General features: G+C 39.3%; 1 protein-coding gene across 3 annotated transcripts in view; it reads left to right on the top strand.

The window, feature by feature from the left end:
- The window catches only part of Slc4a7 (solute carrier family 4 member 7), a 92,112-nt gene that overhangs the window by 61,321 nt on the left and 7,915 nt on the right, over positions 1 to 22,876 (top strand). For all 3 annotated transcript variants that reach the window (XM_057769698.1, XM_057769697.1, XM_057769700.1), the window contains 9 exons: positions 697 to 942; positions 6,854 to 6,959; positions 8,283 to 8,444; positions 8,968 to 9,081; positions 10,093 to 10,254; positions 10,406 to 10,657; positions 14,421 to 14,489; positions 15,709 to 15,882; positions 20,063 to 20,194. In XM_057769698.1, the coding sequence (XP_057625681.1) occupies positions 697 to 942; positions 6,854 to 6,959; positions 8,283 to 8,444; positions 8,968 to 9,081; positions 10,093 to 10,254; positions 10,406 to 10,657; positions 14,421 to 14,489; positions 15,709 to 15,882; positions 20,063 to 20,194 (1,417 nt within the window). The remainder of the gene's footprint in view (positions 1 to 696; positions 943 to 6,853; positions 6,960 to 8,282; positions 8,445 to 8,967; positions 9,082 to 10,092; positions 10,255 to 10,405; positions 10,658 to 14,420; positions 14,490 to 15,708; positions 15,883 to 20,062; positions 20,195 to 22,876) is intronic.

Raw genomic sequence — 22,876 nt, 5'->3', positions numbered from 1 at the left:
GTGCACAGTTAGTATCTTATAGCTAGGCTGTTCACGGCATGGGCATACTATAGGTAATAGACTTTGAATTCAGCATTAACAATACCATTCCCTGGATGGCATATGGGCAGTCAAGTATTTTAACCTGAAACAGCGGAGGTATCTGAATATTTGTTGTAATTCTCTTGCCCTGATTCTCTGCTTATTGGCTAAGCTGGTTCTAATTTTGATATGGTGTACTCCACTGACGAGCAGGGATGAAATGACTTAGCGTATCTCTTATTTGAAATTAAAAGTAAGAAACTACTTTTTTGTAGGGATAGTGGTGGGTGAAGAAGGAATAGGAGTGGCAAGATGTTGGGGTGCTGAGTGTTTTCACCTTACACATGGATTCTTCGTCTTCAGAAAGCCAGGCGCAGTTGCTTTTAACCTGTCATTTGTTTGATATAACTGTTTGCTAATGTAAGGGCTAGTGGCTTTATGCCTTTATTGCCTAGTATATTTTCACTGTAAATCTTTCATATAATAACCAAGTCTCCAGTTGAAGCAGAAAAACACAGAACTTCATCTAATCATTATTTTGGCCATTTGGTAATTGTTATTTTTAAAGGAATCCTGTGTTGCTTGTGTTCTTACTGCTTGTTACGAAAAACCTTAGGTGCAAATGCTATTCTGTATGTACATGGTGATCATGTTCCCATTTATACTTCTCAACAGAGATTATCACCTTTCCTACCTATCATTAAGAACCAGTATTGGTCTGTGGACTTCTTTCTTGTGCATTGTATTGGTTGCAACAGATGCAAGCAGCCTTGTGTGTTACATTACTCGGTTCACAGAAGAAGCTTTTGCCGCTCTCATTTGTATCATATTCATCTATGAAGCTTTGGAGAAACTCTTTCATTTAGGAGAAATATATGCATTTAATATGCACAACAATTTGGATGAACTGACCAGTTACACGTAAGTGCTTCTTATGTTAAAGTTAAGTTTCTTCCTTATGTTAAATATCTTTTTTCTAAAATATCAGAGCTTTTAGTTTTTTGAGACAGGGTTTCTCTGTAGCTTTGGTGCTCGTCCCGGAACTAGCTCTTGTAGACCAGGCTGGCCTCGAACTCCCAGAGATCCGCCTGCCTCTGCCTCCCGAGTGCTGGGATTAAAGGCATGCACCACCACCGCCCGGCCAGAGCAATTTTTTCTAACTTTTTTTTTTTTGTTTGCTTGTTTGTTTATCTGAGAGTTCAGCATGGTGGGACACATTTTTAATTCTGTTACTCAGGAGGCTAAGGCAGGAGGAAGTACAACAAGTTAAAGGTTCACCTGTGCTACATACATAGCCGAAAGAAAGAAAATGGAATTTTTGCAATGTAGTATTCACTGTATCTAGTTGTATTTACCATCTAGGCCATAGTATAATTGTCATTTGATTCAGATGAAATTTTATTCAAACATTCATGGGTAGAATTATAGTTGGTAAAGTTTATTCACTTTTGTTCACTGGTATAATGATTTTATGTATTCCTCGCATTTTATATAATTGCATTTTTAAAGTATAGAATTTCAACAGCTGTACCTGTCATTTTTACATATAGTATACTGTCGTCAAGAAAGGCACTTCATTAGTATCTTTTTGTTGCTCTTAGATGGCACTCAGGGCTTTGTGCATGGTAGGTGCCTTAGGGTTTCTATTGCTGTGAAGAGACACCATGATCATGGCAACTTTTATAAAGGAGAAAGTTCACTTCCTGTTGCCTGTGGCTCAAGATGTAGAACTCTCAGCTTCTCCAATATCATGTCAGGAAGTGAACTTTGTCACTGGGTTTAGCTTGAGCATAGACCTTGTAAGGCCCACCCCCACATTGACAACTTCTACAATAAGGCTATACATACTCTAACAAAAGCACGCCTAACAGTGCCACTCCCTTTGAACTTATGGAGCCAATTGCATTCAAGTTACCACATTCCAAACTCCCTGGTTTCCATAAGTTTGTAACAGGATCATAATGTAAAATGTATTTAGTCCAACTTCAAAACCCCTTATAGTCTATCACAGTACTCATGTAAAAGTCTAAAGTTCAAAATCTCTTCTGAGAGTCATATAATCTTTGTAACTCCTTATAAAAAAATAGATCAAATACTAGCAACATATAATGGCACAGGGCATATATTACCAGTCCAAAATGTTGGGAAGGAAGCTTAGTAAAGAAATGCTGGACCAAAGCAACACTGAAAATCAGCTGTGCAAACTCCAAGCTCTGTATTTCCATGTCTGATGTCAAAACACTCTTGAGATCTTCAACTCCTTTCTTCTTTGACTACAACATAGTTCTTTCTCTTGGGCTGGTTCCACTCCCTGTTAGCAGCTCTCCTCCTCAGCATCTCTAGCATCCTGGGTTCTCCAAGGTAATCCAGGCTTCTCCTTCATAGCTTCACACACTGGCCTCTGTAGACCTCTTTTCAGGAACACCCCTGACACATACCTGGCTTCAACTGCTTTCTTTAGTCACAGAGGAAGATTCTACAACCCTGTTTTTTCTATCCTTGACTCTAAAGCCAGAACGACACGGCTGAAGCTGTCAAGTTTTGCTGTTTGCTGGCCGGAAACATGGCCCTCTCATTCACTTATATCTTCTGGTTTTGATGGTTTCCTTCACTGCCTGATCTTGGCTGTCCTGAATCTCATCTGTCAACCAGTCTGGTCTTAAACTCAGAGATCCTCCTGTCTCTGCCTCTGAACTGCTGGGGTTAAAGGCAAGTACCACTGCTGCCAGCTCTGAGGTTATCTTTAATCCCTATTCACAAATTGGAGGCTTAGCTGGGTGGAATCTTGCCCTGAGGTCACCACTCCCTTTATTCCATTTCTTGATCTGTTTATCTCCTTGAACACAGTATTTTGCTCCATTCCACTTCCTGATGCCCCTTTTCTCCTCAAATAGTAATTTTTGTATTTTTCCTTGCTCAACTTGCTCCTTTTCATTATAAATCATTATAAGCATGAAGACTAGTAACCACATACTAGGCTGTTTTGAAATTTCCTCTGCCAGTGGAATTAACCAAAAACTCTTCATTTTAGCCTCAAGCAGACTTTTCAGAAAATGGCAAAAAGCAGCCACATTCTTTACCAAAATATCACAAGAATGATTTCTAGACAACATACTAAAATTCTTCTCCTGAAACCTCTTTAGTCAGGCCCCACAGTTCAAATGACCCTGAGCTTCACTGACCCCGTGCTCCTCCTAATATGGTCATTAAGCAGCACTTAAAGCATTCCACTGCTTTCCTAACTTAAAGTTCCAAAGTCCAAATTCCTCCAAACAAAAATGTGATCAGGCCTATCACAGCAGTACCCCAGTCCCTGGCACTGATTTCTACCTTAGTTAGGGTTTCTATTGCTGTGAAGAGACACCAAGACCATGACAACTCTTAAAAAGGAAAACATTTAATTGAGGTGGCTTGTAGTTTGAGAGATTTAGTCTGTTATCATCATGGTAAGAAGCATGATGGCATGCAGGCAGACGTGGTGATGGAGAAGGAACCTAGAGTTCTATATCTTGATCTGCAAGTAACAAGAACTGAACCGTGTTACTGGGCATAGCTTGAGCATATATGAGACCATGAAGCCCACTCCCACAGTGACATACTTCTTCCAACAAGGCCATACCTTCTCCAACAAAGCCGTACCTCTTAAATAGTATCACTCCTTATGAGCTTATAGGGGCTAATTATGTTCAAGCTACCATAGTAGGCAAGCTCTATCACTTAGCATCTCTAGCCTTTTATATTTTTTTAAAGATCTCACTATATATACCTGGATGATCTTGAACTAGCTATGTAGACCCGATTGGCCTTGAACTCTGCCATCTTAATTAATTTTTTTGTTAATTTTTGAGGATTACCTGAGTACTGTATTAACATCATTTCTTCCCTACCTTTTCCCCTTGCAACTCTTTCCTTGTCCCTTGCCCTCTCAAAATCATATCTTTTAAAATTATTATTGTTTTACACACACACACACACACACACACTGACATGCAGTTGGATTTTTCTTTGGACCACCAGCTCACAAATAATGACACTGAGACTTGTTGTTAATTATGAATAGCTTAGGTTTGTTCCTTACTAACTCTTATAACTTAACCCATTTATGTTAATTTACATTCTTCCATCTTGCCTGTTTCCTCTTCATGTCTTCTTCCTTCTCCCACAACATTCTGAGATTCATTTCCTCTTTCTCCCTCTTTGTTTGGAAGTCCCAACTTTACCTCTTGCTTAGCTCTTAGCCATTCAGATCTTTATTAAACCAACCACAGCAATGTATCTCCACACAGTGTACAGATATCCTATAACACAGACACTTATGAATATATAAATACAACCTGCTGACCCCATTTTATATTGCTTGAATATGTTTGTTTTGGGGGCGAACCGCTTTGATCTATCATGGTACTTGTCCCTGGAGAAGACTGATTTTCCCTCTCTTAGCAGTCATTGATTGGCTGTGGCTCTTCATCTAGAGGTGGGGCCTTATGAGACTGCCCTCATCCCTAGTGGGATGCCTACCAATGTCATTGTGTTGGTTTTGTTTAAGTAGCTACATTGTTACGATTTCATGAGTACAGCTTTGCTAGGGTGTCTTGGTCCCCTGACTTTTATAGTTTTTCTGCTCCCTCCTTTGCAGTATTCTCTGAGCCTTAGGTGTGCGGGTTGTGTTGTAGATGTGGGAATGAGTGCCCCACAGGTAGTTGTTCTTTGCATTCTCACCCATTGTGGCTCTTTGTGAGTCTCTGCTGCAAAAGCAAGCTTCTTTTATGAGGGGGGAAATTAACTGTGCACACAAGAATGGGTCTTTAGAATGTAACTTGCAATTGTACTGGTTTAGCAAAGTGACAGATTCACCTCTAGGGTCCACGACCTCATTAGCTGAAAGTTGTTTATAGTGCCAGACATGAATTCCCTCCAACTCAGTGAGAAATGAAAATTTTAAGCTTTAAATAAAAGAATATTTGAAAAGTCATGTGTAGTGATTATAAAAAGTTTCAGACATTGGGGCTGGGAAGATGGCTCACAGGTTAAGAGCACTGGCTGTTCTCTGAGAGGACCTGGGTTCAATTTCCATCACCCACATGGTAGCTTACAACTATATGCAACTTCAGTTTCAAGGCATCTGACACCCTCATGAAGACAGTCATGTATGCTAAACACTAAAGTACATAAAATAAACATTTTAAGAAAAGTTACAGATGCAAAATAAAAGTCCAGTATGTCTGGAATGCTCTCTTTACTGTCCAGAAGTTGCATGTGCTTCTGTGTCACTACAAGGAGAAATGTGACCATTAGAACACAAAAGGTGTGCTGCAAAGATGGTTGAATGGGTGGCCTTTGCTTGCTGCCAAAACTGACACCTGAATTCAATCTCTAGGACCCATATGGTGGAAGGAAAGAACTAATTCCTAAAATTGTCCTGTGACTGCTACAGAAGTGTGGTGGCATGCCCAGTTTCCCCATAATAAATAAATGTAAAAGCATTCAAAACATAAACAGAAATAAAAACACGAGAGAAGGCAATCTGAGTGTGGTGGTTCATGTTGGAAACCTAGTGCTTTGGTAAAGTCTAGATCAGGAGCTCAAGGTCAGCCTTGACTGCAGGCTGGGCTACAAGAGGCAAACACACCCCAAATAATCAACAGCAAAAGGCAAATAGGCCATCTATTTTGGCCCTATGCCACAGATCCTTCTCTTCTGTCAATCCATTTTTATCTTCCTGTTACCTTCTTTGCAGTCTTAGTTGATGAGCAAAGTAGGGAGGTGTCTGAAATAATGGACCCTGAGCTACTTGGAAGTACTAGACACATCGATGCCCAGTCCCATGTGTAACATCCTCTTTATATCATCTTTGCTTATAATGCAGGGTGTTTTGACATTTACAAGTTGGTAGTTCAGGTGGTTTTAGATATGGACTGAACTCTTTGATCTTAGGCATCTCATATTATGCTGGTGGTTTTATTTGTTGAAGAGTGAGTGTTACACCTAAGGATGTAGGTAGTGAGAGCCTATCATGCCAAGGCTCTGGGTTCATTCCTCGCACCACCACAAGGTGGAAAAGGTTCAGGTTGTGGACTAGCCAAAGATGACCTTGAACTCCTTATCCTTCTGCCCTACCTCCAGGGTGCTGGGAGTGTAGTCTGTGCAACCCCGTGCTAAGAAGGTTAAGATTGTGGAAAGTGAGCATAAGTAGGGCAGTGGTGCTGTGGAGGCCAAGGGGATAGGATGGAGAGGTAAACAGTCTTGCTGTAAACATGATGGTGTCTTTTTCTCCTTCCCAATCATATCCAACTAGCGTTATTAAGTAAATGTGTCACTGCCAGTTATGTTAGTTCTACTAATGTCACCCAAAAGTTCCTTGCTTTGGCTGGTTGTTTCTGAAGCATTTTCACCTTCTCCCCTTGTGCTCTGTTCACCTTTTTTCCCTCACATCCACACTGCTCCTGCAGCTGCTCCCCCACATTGTATCTTTTTTTTTTTTTTTTTTTTTTTTAAAGACAGGGTCTTGCTTCATAGCTCCTGCTTGCCTGGAACACCCTGTAAAGCACCACCATGGCTTCAGACTTGGGGTGCCCTGCTTCTGCTTCCTGTTTTACTTCTTACTTTCCATGCTTGCTACATGGAACAAATTCTGAGATATTAAAAGTTACAGTCTTCCTGGTCTACAAGATTTAGTTCCAGGACAGACTCTAAAAGCTACAGAGAAACCCTGTCTTGAAAAGCCAAAAAAAAAAAAAAAAAAAAAAAAGGTTACAGACTTGTGCAATTGATTTAGAAAAATGTAAACATTGAATGTATGATTCTTAAAACTTATCTTGCTCTGATTTCTCAGATGTGTTTGTGCTGAGCCATCTGACCCTAGCAATGAAACTATAGAACTGTGGAAGAGGAAGAATGTGACGGCAGAGAGCATTGTTTGGGGAAACCTCACTGTATCTGTAAGTACATTAGGGATTGAGAGATATTTTAGATCCGTGGGAACCTCACTTTTATCACTCCCTGTTTCCTTCTGGGGTGGTTTTAAGCTGTAACTTGTACTGACCTAGGATTTTCAGCAGTCTTCCTGTCTTAACCTTCCCTGTGCTAGAATTCAAGATGTGAGCTTCCATGTCCAGCTTTCTATTTATGCTGAACTTTTCTTCTTGATAATGATATGTATATTGTTTTCAAAATACGTTCTGTAATTTTTTTAAATGGTCATGTTTTAATGTGCATCTATGTGGGTGTGTGCATGAGTGCAGGTACCTACGAAGGCCAGAAGGTGTCAGATTCCCAGAGCTGGAGTTTCAGGCAGCTGTGGGCACCCAATAGGGGTGGTGGAAACTACTCCAGTTAAGAGCAGATATGCTCTTAACCTCTGAGCCATCTCTGCAGCCTCTTTTGTGTTTTTTTAACTGATATGTAAAGCCTTAGACCAGTGCTTCTCAACCTCCCCAATGCTGTCACCCTTTAATACAGTTCCTTATGTTGTGTTGACCCTAGCCATAAAATTATTTTATTGCTATTTCATAACTGTAATTTTGCTACTGTTATGAGTCATAAGTAAATATCTGATATGCAGAATATGATATGCAAAACTGACCTAGATCCAGGGCCTCACACATACAAGGCGAGTGCTTTACTACTGAGCTATAGCACCAGACCAGATGTAGTTTTGCTAGAAATTTAATGACAGTTTTGCTGCTTATGAAAGACCATGTTTCACTCCCAGGTGTCAAGTCAGAGCTGAATTAGTTGCCTTTAATTTTTACTGCTTTCTCTAGGGTGAGTGGTAAAGCCTCATTTATTCCAGGCTGCCATCTGAATATAAATAGCAGACTTGCCTTGAATTTCCGGACCTTCAGCCTAACCTTGAGAGAGATAAGGATCACAGATGTGTGCCACTGTGTTCCTCTCCAGTTGTCTTTTAGAGCAGTGCTCTCTCTATGCTCCCTTAGCATCTATAAAAAGTGCAGTAGTGATTTTCTGTCTGCTGCTTTTAATTAAACCAGCTGTCAGGCAGTGCAGTTGTGGCCTCCAGGGATGCAGAAGAGACATTTCAGTTAACAGTCACTGTGAGCCTTTCTCTAAAGGGAACATGCAGTTGAAAGGAAGGGGAACCTTGGCAAAATCCTCTATTGTGGTGATTTTGAAAGGAATATCATAATCTTCTAATTCTGAGTAGAATATAAAATTGATGCCTTAGATTCCACCATATTCGTGAGTACTCTATTGGATACTTGAAAATCTCCATGTCCTTCCTCTCCTGTCCTCCCCTCCAGGAGTGTAAGACCTTCCATGGTATGTTTGTGGGGTCAGCCTGCGGTCCTCACGGGCCCTACGTTCCCGATGTGCTCTTCTGGTGTGTTGTCCTCTTCTTCACGACGTTCTTTCTGTCTTCATTCCTTAAACAGTTTAAGACCAAGCGTTATTTTCCTACCAAGGTAACTGGATTGAATTTTAGTAATATTTATGTTTTCTTTTCTTTTGATTTATTTCAAAGCAACAATTATTGATTAAAGTTATTCTTTTATGCTAAATAGTTTAAAAGAAATTCCTTTTAGTAAAAAATATATCATCTGGGTGGTAGTGGTGCATGCTTTTAATTTCAGCATTAGGGAGGCAGATACAGTCAGAACTCTGTGAGTTCAAGGCCAGCCTGGTGTATAGAGTTCTAAGATAGTCAGAACTGTTGCACAGAGAAAACCTGTCTCGAAAACAAAAAGCAAAACAAGACTCTACATATATTGCATATCTGGGCACAGAGAAGGAAGATCGTACTGTGAGAAAGTGGAGGGTAGCTGTGACTTTTTTCTATGCTTTCGGGATTAAGTGGCTAGGCATATGTAACACTCATATTAAAAGTCTCATCCATACATTGGGTACATATTTTATGAGAAAGACATGAAGTATTTACAAAGTCCAGGAAGTAATTCTATGTTTATGTTAATGTAATCTCTACTGTAGGTACGATCAACAATCAGTGACTTTGCTGTATTTCTCACAATAGTAATAATGGTTGCAATTGACTACCTTGTAGGAATTCCATCTCCTAAACTTCATGTTCCTGAAAAGTTTGAGGTAAGTATTAAAGCAAGTGGCTATTTGTTTTTGGAAATGCCGAACTACTTAGTGAGGAAACGACTTGAGGCCAGGACATTGTTCTTATTAGGCAAGAGCTCTTGTGAACTGCAGTCAATTTATCTTTTGTATTGACAAATATTAATTTAAGTTTTAGTAACTCCTGTCCTCCAAGCACTAGAGTGATTGCTCTAAAAATCAGTTTCATGTTACATCATTGAAATGCGTTTGATCTGATAAGGGGCCAGATTTTTGTCTGTGGTTGTTCTGTGCCAATTCTGATTCAGTGCCATAACCTCCCCATAACCACTCGTTTCAGGACTCTAACCCAAGGTACGTTAAGAATTGGTACAAGAGAAATTTATTTCACTATATTTGGAACTACATAGTTCCAGGCCAATCTAAGCTACTTAGCAGCACCTTGTTTATTATCCATAATAAACAAATTCAAACAAACAAACAAAAAAACCCGAACCCAAACTGCTAGTCTCTAAGCAGTAAGCCTCTGTTTATAACTCTTTGAAGGTTGGGTTTGCCCAGGTGGGATGTGGGCTAGTCAGTAGTTCCCATGCCTTTCATGTGTCTGATTGGCTGGTGGGGACAGTCTGGCTGAAGGGCTGAAATAGTAGAGTGGTGGTGTTTCCCTTCCCTGCTTCTGTTTGTGTCTTCCTCTCCAGGAAGCTTACTCAGCAGCACAGTCATCTCAGGACTTCAGGAGGGTCAAGGAAGCTTCAGGGTTTCTTGAAGTCCAGACTGTACATGTCACTTTCGTCTTACTTTGTGTATAAGTTACAAGATGATCTTGAGTTGATGGAGAGTTGGCAGGTTCCATAACAGGGCATGCTTGTAGACACAGGATGAAATTTCTGTCACTGTAAAGAATTTACCACACATCCTAATTCAGCTTTTTTTCTATCCCTTGGCATTTCATGGAATAGACCCACTAGGTGTTGTAGAAATCTAGTATAGTAGAGGAATGAAACTTTTTTCTTTGTTCTTAAACTTTAATAGCCTACTGATCCAAGTAGGGGCTGGATCATAAGCCCTTTGGGAGATAATCCTTGGTGGACATTGCTAATTGCAGCCATTCCAGCTCTCCTCTGTACCATTCTCATCTTCATGGATCAACAGATTACAGCTGTAATCATCAACAGAAAAGAACACAAACTCAAGGTATTCTCAGAGGCTTTTTGAAGATATTTTCTTTAATAGCAAGAATACTTAAAAATACATTTGAAAACTAGTTTCTTCCTTCTTATAATTAATTTGGAACTTCAATATAAAGGAACAATCTAGACTTACTGGTTTTCGTTTCTCTCTTCAGAAAGGAGCTGGCTATCACCTTGACTTGCTCATGGTTGGTGTCATGTTGGGAGTCTGCTCTATCATGGGCCTGCCGTGGTTTGTGGCTGCAACAGTGTTGTCTATAAGTCATGTGAACAGCTTAAAAGTCGAGTCGGAATGTTCTGCTCCAGGGGAACAACCCAAGTTTCTGGGGATTCGTGAGCAGCGGGTCACAGGGCTGATGATTTTTATCCTGATGGGCCTCTCTGTGTTCATGACTTCAGTACTAAAGGTAAAACCCTTTGTGGCACTGTGGCAGTGTTAACATCCCGCTTAACATTTGTACGCAAATGTATGGAAATGAAACGTTGAAATATGTGTGGAATACATAAGATCAGCGCGCACCCACCCCCCTCATAATTTAAAATCCTTTCACGTTAGAAATACTGTTCGGCAACATTTTTCGTATGGTAAGCATGTAGATTAATAATTATGCCCTGTAGATCCGTCAGTTATAGCCTGCAGTTGGAAGGTGTTAAGCGGCATGTGGTTGGAACATAGTACAGGAAGTAATCAGAAGCAATAGGAGAAAAATGCTTTGGTTTCTTTAAAGTACTCTTAAGTGAATTTGATGTTCTTTTCTTGATAAAGCACATGAAATAAAAGTAATAAACACTAAAAAATAAAAAAACAAGATTACCAATGAAACACATAGGAAATTCAGTTAAATACATTTTATCACATCCTTATTTTACAGAATATAGTCATTAAAAAATAATTATGTAGCATAGTATCTAATTTGAAACTTTTTCTTTATCATGTAAAAACCCAACTCCATATTTGTCTTTGCTATTTTGGTTATTTTTCTTGTAAAGAAAATGGCTGAATAAAAGCTGACACACTATAAACTAGAAGAGACTTAATGTATATTAGCTTTAAAAGGATGTTCTTCATTGATGAAATTCCATGGGCTTGTTTTATGTACTTTTTACTAGCCAGTTTTAAGTGCCGTGTGTCTGGACTGCTCTCAGTACCCTTCGACACGGGATGGCAATAAATAGGGTGTAGTGTTGTCTTCCTGCAGGGACTCCACAGTTCACCCATGAAATGGGCAGTTGTGTAGTGCTGAGTGTGTTTTAAAGGAATTTGGAGACAAAAGAACTATTTTATGTAGTCTTCTGAAGGTGAGAGCCCATTGAAGCTCTTTGAAAGTTGCCCCTGAAGTCTTATTATAGTTTCTAAATTTCTAGTGAATTAAATGCTGTATATAAATAGAAAAATTCAACTCGTACATGCAGAAAACTCTACAATAAAACTTAGTCTCCATTTTTTTACTTTTCAAAAGTAACTCCTCAAAGACAATTTTTTTCAACTTGGTGATTTAAGTCTTAAAAAATTGTGTGTGTATGTGTGTATGTGTGTGTGTGTGTGAGAGAGAGAGAGAGAGAGAGAGAGAGAGAGAGAGAGAGAGAGAGCACTCGTGAGTGCACAAATATGGGTACACGTGTGCAGTAGTGGGACCATGAAGGTCAGAGAATGGGTTCCAGAGACCACTCTCAGGTTGTCTGGCTTGAATAATGTAGCGAGGAGGTGAGCAGGTCTGCTTTTCGTCCTGCCTGGCTCCCGCACAACTAGCTTTACACCCGAAATAACAACACAAACTGTATTCTTTTAAACACTGCCTGGCCCATTAGTTCTAGCCTCTTATCGGCTAATTCTCACATCTTGATTAACCTATTTCTAATAATCCGTGTAGCACCACGAGGTGGTGGCTTACTGGAAAAGATTCAGCATGTCTGACCTGGTGGCTGGCTCCATCGTGTCTGGCTCACCTCCCTTCTTCTCAGCATTCTATTCTGTCTACTCCACCTATCTAAATTTTGCCCTATCAAGCCAAGCAGTTTTCTTTATTAATTAACCAATGAAAGCAACAGATAGAAAGAAGTTACTCCCACATCAGAATAGCAAAAACTTTGGCTCACGGAGCCACTTGTTGACCCTCAACTTTGTTAACTTGCTCTGGTAATATTTGGGCGTGGTGGCTTAGGTCTGCAGTCTTAGCATTTGGACAGAAGTGAGGTGGGAATGGGGCTAATACAGAATTGTTGTAAGTTAGTGGATAGCTTGGGCTACATGGTTAGTTCCAGGCCAGGCTAAACTCAGTATGAGTCCCTGCATTGAAAGGGGCTGGCAAGATGGATCACTTAGTAAGGGCATTTGCAGATGCCAGGTTTGACAACCTGAGTTTTGTCCCCAGAACTCACATGCACATGCCTTTGACCTCCTTGTGTGCATCAAGACACGCGTGCTTGCATGCACATGTATATCCACGTGTGTGCACATGCACACACAGACAGGGAAGGTATCTATCATCATTGTAATCTTAAATATCGTTATAACTATAACTATATATATATATTTTTTTTAATTTAGTTAGTTATATATTTTGATTTTTTTGAGACAGGGCTTTTCTGTAGCATTGGTTTCTGTCCTAGAACTCGCTCTGTAGACTGGACTGGCCTTGAACTCAGAGATTTGCTTGTCTCTGACTCCTGAGTGCTGGAATTAAAGGCATGTGCCTCCACTGCCCAGCCAATATTTTTTATTGATATTTATTGAGCTCTACATTTTTCTCTGCTCCCCTCCCTGCCTCTCCCCTCCCGCAAGGTCCCCATGCTCCCAATTTACTCAGGAGATCTTGTCTTTTTCTACTTTCTACTTCCCATGTAGATTAGATCTATGTAAGTCTCTCTTAGTGTCCTCATTGTGGTCTAAATTCTCTGGGATTGTGGTTTGTAGGCTGCCCAGCCAATATTTTTACACTTATGTTTATATTGACTCATTCTTCCTAGAACAGATATTTTCAGTCTGCTTCAAGGACTGTTGGAGTCCCTGTTGGAGTCCATGGCATTCTGTCAGAATTCCACCAGGGCCTTCCATTCCAAGGGCTCCATCCTGCAAAAGACAGCACTTTCTGTGTATCTCATACAGAAGAGGTTATTGTAGCGAATTGCTGTAAACTAAACACAGTTGCAAGATGAATACTCCCTGTCTCCTGTTAAACAACCACTAAAGATTTACAGAAGTGTAAAGCAGTGCTAGTCTTGAATTTCACTTTGTTTTGGAAATTGTAGTCTTTCATAGAAATGTGTTCTGGGCGTGACTCAGTTTGTAAAGTACTCATTATACAGGTGTAAATCCTGAGTTCAGATCTCCAGCACTCATGGGTTAAAGAGCCTGTCATCTTATCACCCCGGAAGTAAAGATACATAAATCCTCTGAGCTTATTGGTCAGCTAGTTTGCCTAATTGGTGAGCTCTCTAGATTTGGTATGGGACCCTGTCTTCACAACAAAACAGAAGGTAGAGCATGATAGAGGATTGCACCAGACAGCTCACAGCCACTTACGCAAAGACAAGTGTACCCCCCACACAGATAGTGTTCTTTATACCAGGTTATCCTGGTTATCGCTATTATTGCTGTTATTTTTAAATTGATAATAACTATTTAAAGTATCTTTTAATTATCTACACACACAGCCATGATTTCTGACAGAAGGCCTGCCAGCATAGGGGTTTGTCATGTTCGCCCTTCAGAGTTTTAAGGACTTTATTAGTGAATGCTGTTGCTGCATTGGCGCTGGGCAACAGTAACTTAATACCTTAGGGACTGGCCCTGTATCAGCTGCTTTGTTGGCTGTTCTGTGTATTTAAAGAAATTTAACTACACAGCAAGTTGGTGCATAAGCTGAAGTACCTAAAGGCTGTTTTGTTTAAAAAGTTAACTAGGTTTCAAACTAAGCTGTTGACTGAAGTGCCCTTTCTCCTTATTCTTGAGTGCACTCTCTTGATGAACAATCTGTAGATCAGTTGACTCTCTAATGTATAAACAATAAATATATCTGTTTCCTTCTTCTGTGTAGGAACATCGGTCCAATCCTTATCAGAAAAGAATTTTCAATCTGTCACTGTAGTTACTCATTAATGTTTCTGTATACTTATTATTGTAAAATTATTTAGTACAATGAGTTCTGATTGTAGTAATTTTATTTACAGTTTATCCCAATGCCAGTTCTATATGGCGTTTTCCTTTATATGGGAGTTTCATCATTGAAAGGAATCCAGGCAAGTATTTAATAATGACACTATTTAAAAATGGCAGAAGCTGTACTTGTGACTATTTTTTGTCTTGTTATATCAAATCGACATTCGCTGAGTGGATTATTGGTTACTGCATATTTTTACTCCAAAGAATGAGATGATAATTCACCTACTTTAATTTAAATCCAAGGGAATGTCATATATCTACCTGCTCAGGGAAGACTAGTTTAGTGAGGGGAGGGTCAAAGGTCAGAATGAAAAGACTTTACCCCAGGTGGAGAACACTTTCAGCATTGAGACAGAAAGGATATACAGACGTTTATGTCACAGTGAGGCCTAGCACATTCTGTAATTCTTACAATGCTGACTGATGGAGGAAGAAGGAGCTCCTGTTACAAAGCAGGACGTGAAACTGGACTCAGGGACCAGTGCTTACCTGTGCTCTGTGCACACAGTCTGCTAAAATAGACTCAGGTGTGTACAGACCCCAGTTAAAATGTTTAGACTAGCAGAGCGCCCCATGGTGGCCACTTCTTCTCACAGAAACTGCCATCCACAGTCACTCATTGGTGTGAAAATAGCTGGCAGCACTTCCCAAAGCCAGCACTTTAAAAAAATTATGTCTCCCATGGTGAAGAAATGATACTGTCTCACTCATTTGATTTTTTATAGCCATTTTGTGGGGTGGGTAGGTTGATTTTACCTCTGATTTATAAATAAAGAAATTACGTTCAGAAGTATCCAATATATGAATTGGTGATTTCTCTTCATAACCTTAGTGGTATTAAGCTTGAAGAAACCTCAGAAGACTGTTAGTATTTAATTGTGCATATTGAAAACAGTTCAAAGACATTCAGTATATTTGAAATTTGACCAAAGTAAAATATTTTGCCTGTTTCGTTTTGCTTTTTTGAGTCAGGGCTAGCTTCCTAGGCCGGTTTAAACAGTCGTCACCCGTGGGGTAGGATTATAGGTATAGACCACCAGCCCTGGCTGTCATGATCTTCTCCCTCCCTCCCTCCCTCCCTCCCTCCCTCCCTCCCTCCCTCCCTCCCTCCCTCCCTCCTTCCTCTCTCTCTCTGAGATTGTTTCCTGAAACATTTTTCTGTATTATCAAAACACACCAAAGAACTTATAGTTTCATGTAGCACAAATACATAAAACCCTAAAAGTTGGAATTTCTTAAATAGTAAAAATGGTTTTTGTTGATAAACCTCTTCTTTTTGTTATTTTACATGTGTAGTTTTTTGACCGCATCAAACTATTTGGAATGCCTGCCAAGCACCAGCCGGACCTGATCTACCTCCGCTACGTTCCCCTGTGGAAGGTGCACGTGTTCACTGTGGTCCAGCTGACCTGCCTCATCCTGCTGTGGGTAATCAAAGCTTCTGCTGCTGCAGTCGTTTTCCCCATGATGGTAAATTTTCATAATTCATAATGTAATACTCGTTTTCGTGGTAACATTTAAAAAATTTGTTACTGACCTTGTGGAAAGATATATCTCCTTTAAATATCTTAAGTATTTTAAAATGTAGATGAACTGTTTCTATCAATAAACTAGTACTTTGCATTCTGGGTATTCTCGTATTTTGCAGTCGTTTATTTTTAATATCTTAGCCCTTGGGATATAAGGCTCTATGTTTTAATCCTATGTAACTTCAGAACTTAGGACATTTATAGAACAAATGTGATTGGCAGGTGCATAAAGCAAAGCAGCTATAAGATATCTTGGCTTTGAAACGGCATGCTGTAATGTCTTTCCTAGAAACTACAGATCTGGAAGTGTAAAACTTAGGAAGTCCATAGAGGGTTTTAATAGGACACAGTCCATACGATTCATTAAATCACCATTTAGTATTATTTTTTTGCATAAAAACTATGCAAATAGGTATTGTTTGTCCTTTTCTGGGTACTATATAAAAGGCAATTACTGACTTAGTTCAGAAAACATTAAGAGATTCAACTGTTAGGACTAACTGAGCAATATTGCCTACTCGATCACAAACAAATCACATGTCAGTGAAGCTATTAAAGCAAGGTTACAGATTTGGAAATTAAATTCTATTAAAATGTCAAGCTAAAGAATCCTATGGATGGGCTGGAGAAATGGCTCAGAGATTAAGAGCACTGACTGCTCTTCCAGAGGTCCTGAGTTCAATTCCCAGCAACCACATGGTGGCTCACAGCCATCTATAATGAGATCTGGTGCTCTCTTCTGGCATGCAAGCATACATGGGAGGAGTGTTGTATACATAATAAATAAATAAATCTTAAAAAAAAGAAAAGAATCCTATGGACTTAAGGAAAGAGCATCATAACAATGTTTCTAAGGCATTGAGCACAGCTGTATGCTCGAAGGAAGATGTGCATCACATGGGCTTTGTTATCAAGGAAAAATAAATGCAACAAAAATCAGGAGTGGACCAGTGTCTCCCAAGTCAAGGGTAGAAAGAAATGAGAGCATAGAGTATTTGTGTAAGCTTAAGAAGAAAAGACTTGTAGCCACAGATGCACAAAAGACCCAAATGGACTTAAGTTCATCAGACATCTAGAATGCAACGGTTATTAAGTAATTTTCTGTAAAGGGCCAGGTAGTAAATATTTTAGGCTTTGTAGATCAGGAGAATATTATGTAGTTACTTGAGTAATACAAGAGAGAAATGCATGTTTATAGTTTCTTTGTAGTAAAATTAAAGAAATAGTACTTCTTTAAAATGCAGGACTGCTAATGAGAAGAATGCCATTGTCTTTTTCTGAGGGAACATTTCACTCAGGTCAGGTTCAAGGACAATACTGCATTTATTGGTGAGGTTAGGGGGTACGACTTAGTAGTAGTCTTGTCTAGAATGTGTAAAGACTGAATTTGCTTCTTAGCACTGAAAAGAAGATAAAGCAATCTCAGAATTATTCCAAAAGTTGTCTATAAAAACCATTCTTAGTTCATGAACTCTAAAAAAAATGGCTGATGGCCCAGGTTTGACTTTGGATCAATGAGTTGTCACTTCCTGATTTATAGGAAGTGGATTATTGTCATACTGTATATGAATTTTCACAAGTAGCCCAAGGAAAAGGGTTCAGTAGCTGAGACTACCAGGCTTAGTTTAATGAACAGTAAAGATCAGACAGTCTGAAGCCAAGAGAAAGCCGTAAGCTTTTCTCTGGAAACACTAGAAAGATCTCAGCACCAAAACCTGATGAAGTTGTGAAAGATCTGTGGCATTTTCTATGATTAAATTCGATCAGCTTGACATGCTGGTGCATATGCTCAGCATTATTTCTTAGCATCATATACCATAATAAAGCAGATAACAATGCTTTAGCATTAAAAGGAATTATCAGCATATTATAATTATATACCTTTCACCCCTCAAGTTAGAATCTAATGAAAAAAGAGTAAAGAACCATACGAGAATTAATAACCGTTGTATTAGGCTGGGCGGTGGTGGTGCACGCCTAATCCCAGCACTCGGGAGGCAGAAGCAGGCGGATCTCTGAGTTCGAAGCCAGCCTGGTCTACAAGAGCTAATTCCAGGACAGGAACCAAAAGCTACAGAGAAACCCTGTCTCAAATTCAAATAAATAAATAAATAAATAAATAAATAAATAAATAAATAAATAATAATAAAAATAACCGTTGTATTTGAGTATCTGGATAAGAACATATCAGAAGTAGTAGATAATGTCTACCTCCATAGTGTTCATCATGGGAAATAAAATTGATTAGAAGTGACCCAACTCGAGAAAATGTTTAAGGGTAAGCTGAAATAAAAAGGATAATATTTTTTAAATATTTATTTATTTATTATGTATACAATATTTGTCTACATGTATTCCTGCAGGCCAGAAGAGGGCACCAGACCTCATTACAGATGGTTGTGAGCCACCATGTGGTTGCTGGGAATAGAGCTCGAGACCTTTGGAAAAGCAGGCAATGCTCTTAACCACTGAGCCATCTCTCCAGCCACAAGGATAATATTTTTTAAGGAAAAAAGCTTTGCAGTAGTACTTGTGTCAATTTCTTACAGCTTTTTTGCAAAGTTTGACAAAACTTTGACTGTGTGACTTAAAACTATAAAAATTATTATTACAAATATTGGAGACTAAAAGTGTGAAATCGGGTTGTAGGCACAGGATCTCCTGTGAAATCTGCAGGGCGTTCTCTTCCTAGCTTCTTGCTAGTTGTGTTGCTTGCCCTGTAATTGTTTAGCTACAATCTGAATTGTCCCCGCATGTCTTCCTGTGACTTTGCACATGGCACAACCATTTTATAAGGGCACCAAAGTGTTCTACATGTGTGTTTCGAGATGGAGGTGGTATCATTGTGAACCGGATAAATCATTAAAAACGTGGTTTGCAAAAGTGTTGTGCATGTGGGTTACATGTGTAATTGTTATGTGCATCAGACAGTTTCCTGCTTAGCTATATGCAAATTATATTCTTGTTAAAAATCAAGACTTATAAGTTACAGAAAATAAGAAATCAGTTAAGCATAATTCGGAATGGAGTCTTTCTGACTGCCTCGCCTTTCTGTGTTTACATCATGCTGTCTGGACAGCCAAGCTTGGAAACTTCTGTTAGGTCCATACAATGTGGAACTGGTATAGCACTGAGTGAGGAGACCAGAGACATAGACTAATGGGGTCAGAGGTTTGTCGTTATAGAGAACTGTATTGGTACTGGAATGTCATGGACAGATTACTTTATTAAAAATGGTCATTTCTTCATCAGAAAGTTTAATATATAGTGTTGAGAGAATTATCTATATACTAACATCTTAATAAGGAAGAAATCCTAAGTGAGCTCAAAATTTAAGAGGTAAATGAAGTTGTAGTAGAAAAGTTAGGATTTTATATACATATGTGTGTATACATATAAATACATACATCCACACACAAATATACATAAACACATACATACATATGTCTATCCCAGTGGCTAGAGAGACTTTTTAATGAAAATGAGAAAACTTAGAGGTAAAAGAAGGGTAAATATATTTAACCATGTGAAGTATTTTTATGTGATAGGCGGCATTTAGACAGAGTAGAGCTGTAGCGCTGTGAACCAGGAGACGTATTTGTAACACAAAGTAGATGGAAGGTTTCTATTACACTAGACAGTGCACTAACAAGTTAAAAGCTACTTTTAAGGTAAAGGGAAAAGAAGTAAAAGATAAACTTAGCAGCAGCAGTAATAGAAAGCCAGTTGGCTCTGCAAACATACACGCTTCCAGCAACTGTCATAGGATAGTGAGTTCACATCCACCCTTTCCTCTCAACTCAGTGAACGACAGAGTTCAGGCCTGGGGCAGCTATTCTAAGGTCTTACCTAAGGGTTGCAGCGTTGTTTTATGGTAGGTACTTACATCATGAAAATCTTTATTGAAGGGGGCAGAATGGCTTTTTGATTTTATTCCTATGTGTTGTTTTGAGTATACAATGGGAAGATACAAATAAATAACTCGGTTCCGTTCCAGTAAGTGTTAACTAACTTTTAAACAAAATGGATGTCGCATTTCCTGTTACGTATAAGCTTTAGCAATCATTTGCTTTTCTCTGTCAGTGTACGTATTATGTTTCTGTCTCTCCCATCTTCTTTAGGTTCTTGCACTAGTCTTTGTGCGTAAGCTCATGGATCTGTGTTTCACAAAGAGAGAACTCAGTTGGCTTGATGATCTCATGCCAGAAAGTAAGAAAAAGAAAGAAGATGACAAAAAGAAAAAAGAGAAAGAGGTAAGAAGACACCTTTTAGTGTTTGCAGTGTTAGCAGATCCTGTTACTGTCGCTGCGTTTTAACCCTCAGAGAGGCTGGGAGACACAAGTACTCCATCCTGCTGTGCTGAGATGAGGCGCAGAGCTGGGTGATGTCACTCAAATACTGCTTCCCACTGATTTCCCAGTCTTGCTGCTGTTTAACTTTGACACAAGAATACTTTTTAAAAATTGGATATTCTGGCCGGGCAATGGTGGCACACACCTTTAATCCCAGCACTCAGGAGGCAGAGGCAGGCAGATCTCTTGAGTTCCAGGCCAACCTGGTCTACAAAGAGAGTTCCACAGAAGTCAAGCCTGTTATACACTGAAATCCTGCCTTGAAAAACCAAAAACAGGGAGGGGTTGGGAGCATATTCTGTGAATTAAAAAAAAAAAATACAAGAATTAGAGTTTTTAATAGTACTAAAACATCACTCAATAATGTCTTATTTAATCTTAAATACATTGGGTGTGTTAGTGTGTAGCACAGTTTACAGTATTTTAGTCGTCTGACGTAGTACACTGAATAAATTTAAAGGTGTTGAAGACTATTAGGGGCTGGGGAGATGGTCCATTAAGTAAAAGCTGAACGGGCATGAGGACCTGTGTTCACAGTCCTTAGCACCCAGTTAAAAAACTGGGTGTGGCTGTGTGCAAATGTGATTGCCACCCTCTGGAGGCTAAAGAAGAAGGCTAGCTCCAGATTGAGCACACAGCTGTATAACAGCAGGACACCCAGTGACCTCTGTTCTCTATAGGTCACACACACAGACAACACATGCAAGGGAATGAGCCTGTAATCAGACATAAGTCCCTTATATTTTTTACGCTTTTGGGCAGGGACTCATGGTGCTGCCTTTGAACTCTTGGGTTCAAGAATCCTCCCACCCTAGTCTCCAGAGTATCTGGAACTAAGGCGTACTACCACCCATGCCTAACTATATTTTTAGGTTTTTGTTTTTCTTTAAAAATGCATATATTTATTGTTTTGTATATGTGTTCATGCTCAGGATATGTAGGTGGAGGCCTGTGTGCCACAGCACACATTTGAAGATGAGAGCACAATATCAGGAGTTGGTCTTGTTGACTTTTATGTGGGTTATAGGGTCAACTCAAATCACCAAGCTTGTACAGCAAGTACCTTTTCCTGGTGAGCCTTCTCTTCAGCCTGGTTTTTAATTCTAATATTCAGTAGTCTGTGCCATCGTTAGTTAATCTGTACAGTGATATTTAAAAAAGAAATACTTTATTCTGGATTTGATGTTTTTTAATTATGTTTGTGCTTTTACTGACTAGGAAGTAGAAACTAAATATGGTCTTGTTGGTTGCAATACTTTTCTCAGTATTCCTGTCTTAGTTACTGTTGCTGTGAGGAAACACCGTGACCTAAAGCAACTCGAAGAGGAAAGAGTTTATTTTATTCCCAGTTCATTATCAGGGAGAGCAGGAACTGATGCAGAGGTCGTGGAGGAGTGCTGTTTAAACTACCTTGCTTCCCTTGGCTTGTTCAGCCTGCTTTCTTGTAGAACTCAGAACCACCTGCCCAGGGGTGGCACCAGCCACAATGGACTGTGCCTTCTTCCATCAATTACTATTTAGGAAAATGCCCTACAGACTTGCCTACAGCTGGATTTTTATGGAGGCATTTTCTCAGTTGAGGCCCCTCCTCTCTGATGATTAACTTGTGTTTAATTAACATAAAACTAGTTGGCTAAATAAAACAATTTCTATTCAGAATTTTGTTTGAAAATTAGGTGAGAGATTCAGTTATGTTTGTTTCTTGCTGAAGTGGGCATTGCTGTGTAGCTGATGCTAGCCTAGAACTTGTGCCCATTCTCCTTTGGCCATCCCTACTCCGAGTGTTTGGGATACATTTGTGCACCACCATATCTGGCTACTCATTTTTAAATGTCATAGTCTTACTTAAATATAAATTGGAAAGAGTATATTTCTTAGCCAGAATTATAACTATTGTAATTATTTGAATGAGGTTCTAATTTTAAAAAAAAGAGTTTTGTTTTCTTTAATATTGCATGCATAAACATGTAAGCTTCTGGTGATTTTTCTTCATGTAGGATATTATTTATTTGCAAAATACAAAAAATAAGCAGGTCATATTACTTGTTTTTTGCTTTAGTTCGTCCAGAAACATATAAATTTAAAGAACAGATGTGAAAATGTGTTTTAAAAGTCCAGGAATCTATTTTCTATCACAGTAGAAAAGAAGCAATGGGAAGAGAACACAAGGCAAAATGAACATTATTCTGTTTTCAAGAGTCTTTCTAAAACTGTCATTCAGTAAGTTGTTTATGCAGTGTCTTCCCCACTGAGTTGCAAAGAATGCTGGGAAATTAGTGTAGCAGTTTTAAGTCAGGGTGCATTGTAAATTGTGTCAATTGTAAATGGTAGGATTCTTGATAACAGGGAGCTGAGATGAGCTTGATGCTCTTTCTATACTTCTTTGCGTCGTCCTCCATTATTAAGGGGTCATTATTATCTGTGTTTATGTTGTTGTTCAGGTGGTCTTCAACCCAGGATGATGTCCTCTCCAAAGGACCTTCTCAGTGTCAGAGACACCTGGAGAGGCTGTTGCTAGCATAAGTTACATCTGGACTTGAAATGTTCTGTGTCCACAGATCTTCCACTAACACAGAGATGTAG

Source organism: Chionomys nivalis, chromosome 5 (assembly GCF_950005125.1).
Source record: "Chionomys nivalis chromosome 5, mChiNiv1.1, whole genome shotgun sequence".
Classification (NCBI taxonomy): domain Eukaryota; kingdom Metazoa; phylum Chordata; class Mammalia; order Rodentia; family Cricetidae; genus Chionomys; species Chionomys nivalis.
This window is presented reverse-complemented; position numbering and strand designations above follow the sequence as displayed.